At 45.6% G+C, this 6,152-nt stretch overlaps 1 protein-coding gene across 1 annotated transcript; it reads right to left on the bottom strand.

Annotated features, from left to right (window-relative positions):
* Positions 1-435: 435 nt before the first annotated feature.
* LOC139726605 (uncharacterized) lies at positions 436-4,937 on the bottom strand. The gene is made up of 2 exons (XM_071637595.1): positions 4,675-4,937; positions 436-2,205 (listed from the first exon to the last, which is right to left on the bottom strand). The coding sequence occupies exons 1-2, from the start codon at positions 4,708-4,710 to the stop codon at positions 994-996; spliced, it is 1,248 nt and encodes a 415-aa protein (XP_071493696.1). The 5' UTR covers positions 4,711-4,937; the 3' UTR covers positions 436-993.
* Positions 4,938-6,152: the final 1,215 nt, after the last annotated feature.

Raw genomic sequence — 6,152 nt, 5'->3', positions numbered from 1 at the left:
CGACTTTCTCGTCCATATCACAACGATTATTACGAGATTAACATTTCTCGATTGATGTATAAATGAAGACAGTTGTCATTTTTCCAGGTTTTGAATCAGGGGTCACTTTCCTATTCAAACTGCTTCATACATAATTGAACCATTATTTCGTTCAGGAGCGGGAGTGAAAAATTGGTAGAAATTATCGGGCAAGGATTTCACTATTTTTGCTCACCATCAGGAACGCAAAAGCTTACTTGATGCACTTTGATATTTCTATAGTAAATATAACATTATTACGTCATGGCGAGTTGTATTGACAATTACCTTAATGTCAACGTTACGCACAGGTGGAATATTTCCCATGGGAAAAAATGGCGTCGTGGTAACTGTTTGGTTGCAGCATACAAGAATTACTTGTGTTCGCGCCATCGACTCTCTGAGTTGGCCTTCAGATTGTGCTAAAACGAGGACAACATTGATCATAGCATGTGGCTGACTCAAAAAGTTTTTTAACACATCCATGGTTGGGTAAACAAGAGTGCAAAAATGCATCACGTAACGAATAGTGACTGTCTGTGGAGAACATAAAATTTGCTGTTCAGGCAAACAAATTTTACAATTCTGAATACTAGTAAAGATAGAGAGAGAGAGAGAGAGAGAGAAATGAGGGGGAACCCCCACGGTTTGGCACATCGAATTCAGTTGTTGGCGACATGGTCACACGTCATCGCGAGTAACTAGCATTCTGATTTATCATGTCGTAGACAAAACACTTGTATCTTAATTTTCCAGCTTGGAACTTTGTGCACATAATACAGGACAGGTGTTGAACACAGGGAAACGTCAAATCACCCAGTACATGCTTGTTGGAATGGATGCTATACGCACACATTGCTCCATACCTGCAATGTTCAAAGATAGTGTGGATGTAGCATACAATATCCGAGGTTCAATCTTTGTGCGTTTTCGAAGTCTCTTCGGTAAACAAGACCGAAGACATTATCGTAATGTCTAATCAGATGTCACGTCCACGATTTCATCTTCGCTGTCGCTTTCAGACTCGTCGTGCGTCTCTTGAGACGACGGTTCTTTCCTGGCGGCGTGGGTTTTTGCATGCTTGCTGAGGTGGTCGCTGCGCATGAATCGTTTTCCACACTCCGGACACACGAACCTCTTCTCACCCGTGTGCGTGCGCAGGTGTCGCTGGAGTTCGTCCGATCTCGTAAACGACTTCCCGCAGAAAAGCCAGTTGCAGACGAACGGCCTCTCGCCCGTGTGCCATCGCAGATGCGCTTTCAGGTGCGACGTCTTGCCGTAAACTTTTCCGCAGCCCGGAATGTGGCAGATGTGCTGTCGCTTTTTGGCGGGCTCGCCGGAGTTCGTATTACTCAGACAATTGGGACATCGACATCGTCTGCATCGCCGGGCAGCCAGCTTGGTTATTGAGTTCACTGGTCGGTTGTCGAGGTGATGGGGGTAGATGCCAAACGGCTGGGCTGACTGAGGTGGAAATGTGTGCGAGAATGGCGTTGAATGGGAAGGCCGCGTGAGGCTCCACCACTGAGATTCGTCACCGGGTGGGGTGAGGCGGACGGGACTGGGCACGCTCAGGCTGGGGCTGGGAATGTTGATGCTCGGCGGCGAAACGGGCGGCAGTGCGTGGCCGAGATGGTGGTGATGGTGATGGTGATGAAACGTGGGCGTTATTGGCGGGCTGGGCGTGTTGCAAGGCGATAACTGGTGCGAGAGGGAGTGGTGGATGGACGAAAAAGCGATGGGGTGGTGACAAGAGTGATGTTGGTGGGACTGATAATGTGAGGCCAGATTCACATGCGTCATCGCCGAGTGATTATGCGCCGCTGTCGCGAACCAGCTATGATGTCTCAAGCACGGCTGGTGTGACGACGGAGGCAGCACGGACTGGTGCATGATGCCCGACAAGCTAACGCACTCACACCGAGTCGGCACGGTGCCCTCTGCGGGAGGCGTCGGCGGCAGCTCGTAACGACGGCCCGGCTGCGAAGACGGAAACACGGCGGCCGTGGCGGCGATTGGAGTGCCCACTTTCGTTGAGTGGGTTTCGCGGGGCACGTGTTGCGTGCTGGGCGAGTGTTCTCTCGACGGATCCTGCGCCGATGTGCAGCCGCCGATCTTTCTGCACGTTGCGGCCAGCATTGCGAGTGGGCTTGACTGCTCCAGCTTTGAAGTGTGCGAGTCCGATGTCTGTATCAGAATGGGAAGAAAAACAAGACCAAAAGCTGAAAAACCGAAATGAAGAAAATCAGAATCAAACCACCCATCAAACAGTATTACGGAAGTATGAATTAGGACGAGAATATCATACGGGGCTCAATCCATCACGATGTAACAAAAGCTAATTATCAATCTACCCTTATATACGCCTCTTTGGGGTTAAAAGACAATAATTATCCTACATGTACAATCAGTACCTTTATCATAGCTCTTGCCAATATCAAACGTGACAGAATTTCAGTAACTAACAAAATACGTCAGATTTATCACGTGGGGCAATTTAGAGAGATCACGAAGATTGAGAGGTGGTGTTACTGACTGTGCAATGCCGCTAATCCATCCAAGATGAAAAAGAACGGGAAAGTCACTTTCGAGAGGCGGTGTCAACGTGATGCACATTGATCAGGCCATGAGCTAAAGCTTGCTCAATGATTAGGCTTTAAAAATCGTCACCAATAGAGCAGCAGTCCAAACTTTTTTGCTATAATAGTAAATGATGTCAATTTTCGAGAAAATTCGGAGTAAATTTTTAGCGTCACCATGACTCACAATCCCGAAAATATCGCTGGTCATCCTACCAAACAGAGGCTTCACGAGTTACCGGAAAAAGCCAAATGTGTAATACCCAGAACGTGGCATATTGATGAAAAGAACCTCCCAAGGCCATGCTTGTTTACACTGATGCGACACTGCACGTGTTGGCTTTATCAATACGGGCAGAAAACAATGTGGCTTTTATTGTACAGCGAGCAGTATGCGCTTACCTTTCATAAATGCGATTACACACGCGCAAGTAGCATTTGATGACCTCATGTGTATGCACATGACTGCTAAAGTATTCCAGGGAGGGGGGTTTCCACCTCCCTAAGTATTCTAAGCGTCACATGGTGCTTTTTCAGAATGCTTAATTAACAAGAATTTTGCCTCGTGAACCATAATGTGACTTTATGACTCATATGAGCAACATAACTCCCTTGCTAAAACGTAAAGCAAATGTATCATACAAACAGAGAGCAAATTTCATATTTCAGTGATTTACATATATTCCAATGACACCTGGATAGAGATCAGTAGCATTCTTTCTTCCTCCCTAACACTGACCATGGATCTGGCTGGAGGAGTTCTCTGAAGTTCCTTTTCAGCCTACAACAGATGATGAATGTTTAGACCCATCCCCTCCTCATGAAATCGCGACTGACGCTCAATAAATTTCGGTCCAATATGGCATTCATCCACACCACAAACAATTCACCAGTCTCTCGTATCTTCTGAATGTTATCGATTCTCAAAGACAAGGTGATTTTGTCATAAGAGATGATTAAGAAACTGTGTCTGTGAACACATAATATGCACACAAGAACTGGATATTCTGATATGTCTCACCAGTATGAATAACTGATACTGTCTCACTTATCAACATCAAAGCTCTTAACTTTAACAATCAACTTGTCGCTGAAGTCCACGTATTTTTCTTCTTTAGATTTTTTTTTTTATGTTTTCAACAGAAACTAGTTGTAGCAAATATACTTTGGATGTTTAGTGTATAACTTGACTTGTACCAGTGCTACCATAAACAGATATAAAATGCAGCTACCTTTTCAAGCAGTACACAATATTCCACCAGCTTTACATTGCAAAAAAGATGTCCCCCAAAAGTTGAGATGTAAATGACTGCATCTGACTAGAAAACGTTTAGAGATAGAGATTCTTTACGAACGAAAGGAAACAAACAAAACAAATAAATTCTTCATTTCTGTACCCCGATGCAGGTAAGTGTACGCAAATTCAAGACGGATCTTACTTTACGAGAAGCGACCCCCACCCCCAAAAGGAAAGAGTCCCAAAATATCACTACCCATATAATGTACAGTCTCTCAATTGCATTATTTGAGTATTGTCATTCATTGTACTGGAGTCAGCAAACAAATTTCAGAATGTGGTACAGACAGGGTGACATAGACATAAAAGAAATGTACCGGATACCACATATACTCGTATTCTAGTCATTGCATTCATTCAATAACAGGGTTATTTCAAAGACGATGACAACTAACTGTGTCTGTTTAAAATGCTTGCAAATCGAACACGCTAGGTTTTCAGACACGGTGCAATTAATTCTTTAGCATAACTCTGTTATATACTGCTTGTCAACCGAACCCTGAAGCCAAGGCACTTCAGAAGCTTTGTACTGTACTGGCAACATTGCCTTTATACTTCAACCACGGAGGCACTCTCCTTGTATCAACCATGGAGTTCGCAAATGACAGTTGTCGTTTCCGCGTATCTCATGATCTCGAATTCTATCAGTCTCAATGGCAGGTGATATGCTATGCGACTTTCTCAACAATGCAAACTTAACTGACCGAAACACACCATGTCATAGAAAAGCTGTGTCCAAATATTTAAATACAAAACAAAGTTGCGAAGAACGATACATACCTGCAAGAATTTTGACATAACTTCCAACTGCGGCATCGTAGGTGTACGTCTACCGTGTAAAATTCCACTAGTAACAACTTCAACTTGACTTCGATATATTCCGCACGCTTGCCGGTGAAACGTGTAAAAATTTCGAGCTCACGAACGAGTTACGATCCTCCCCGCTCGCTCCCTGTTGGCGAACTTTTTTCTTGAGCAGACAGAGGGGAGCGTGACAATGTACGACCCGGAATTGTCATGCGAACAATGCAGTTGTCGAGATAGCTTCGTAACGCACGGGGGGTAGGGTTTCTGGCCCATAATATTCCAGCCCGTGTTATTTGTATGATGTTTGTGTGCGACTCTTCTGTACAGGATAGCCGCATTACGTCTCGCTTTCATCTCGCCGACACCCAATGATCGGCCCGTCGAGCGCCTTTGAGAAACGCCGCCGACCAATCAGACTACAGTGCGGTGGATTTGAAAGGGGGCCCTATCCATTAGTTCGCCACAAAAGACCCGCGGAGAGATTGTTGACTCGAAAAATAGCGTTCATTATAAGAGGGGCCGGGTAAGGCGGTACAATGGGGCGGGCAACTTAATGAAGTAATAGCCGACTGCCACTTTTGTATAAACAAATAATTGGATTTCAGAGATCAAAGGGGCCGCCGGACGGCCGAGCAGACTAGCTGATTGGCTGAAAAGGGTGTGTGTGTACGAGCGCAGTGTGTGTATGGGGCGATAATGATATGCAACCTTCTGAGACGAGACGAGAGGGCGATTTTGGGGGATTTTTTCCCCCTCATCATCTCTCCCTCTCTACCCCGCCTCTCGAGCTCTCCCTCCCCTATCATTCTCCGTCTTCTTCTCTTTTCTTCTCCTCGATGATTGTTCGCCATGCCCTCTTGCTGAGCTAATTTAGACAACGCTTTCTTCCTTCAGAAGATAACAGCGAGATGAAAGGCGGACCGACAGCAACCTAGTTGGAATCTCTGGTCCGGGCGCAGTACGAAGGCGTGAACGGCGCGACGTTTTCTCGACTCGACCCAAAAACTCCGAAACGAGCAGAGGAGGTACACACACACACACACACACACACAAACACACACATGCGCCACCCTTGTCTACCGCCTGGTTGCCTTTTTCGCGTGCACCCTACGACGGAGCGGCAGATGAAAAAAAAAAAAAAAAAACAGAGAGAAAATAATAGCTGGAGTCAAAAGCAACACGACATAACGAAACTAAAGACAAATATTCGTGTCATATAAACGAAGCGACTGCGTTGTTGGTCGGGCCGAGGCGGCACGACAGTACACATGATTAAAAAACGGGCGACTTGAAAGCGGGCTGAAAATCAAACAGTGAGTTCGGGTTCTTTTTACACAGACAGGCCGCCCCCTATAATCGCTAGGCGGTAGTGTTCAGGAAGATGAAAAGATACACCGAAACGTCGCGGAATTATTTATTTGTCGCGGAATTTTGTTTGATCTCGGCTTAGA

This window comes from Diadema antillarum, unplaced genomic scaffold (genome assembly GCF_040938485.1).
Source record: "Diadema antillarum isolate AM-2024a unplaced genomic scaffold, OU_Dant_1.0 seq00000093_RagTag, whole genome shotgun sequence".
Taxonomy (NCBI): domain Eukaryota; kingdom Metazoa; phylum Echinodermata; class Echinoidea; order Diadematoida; family Diadematidae; genus Diadema; species Diadema antillarum.
The sequence above is the reverse complement of the archived record's forward strand: the minus strand, read 5'-3'. Positions and strand labels throughout refer to the sequence as shown.

Excerpts from the sequence above, each read along its gene's own strand:
- LOC139726605 (XM_071637595.1), bottom strand. The coding sequence starts at position 4,710 with ATGCCGCAGTTGGAAGTTATGTCAAAATTCTTGCAG. Across the intron at positions 2,206-4,674 it reads TTATGTCAAAATTCTTGCAG|ACATCGGACTCGCACACTTC; the intron begins GTATGTATCGTT and ends ATTCTGATACAG.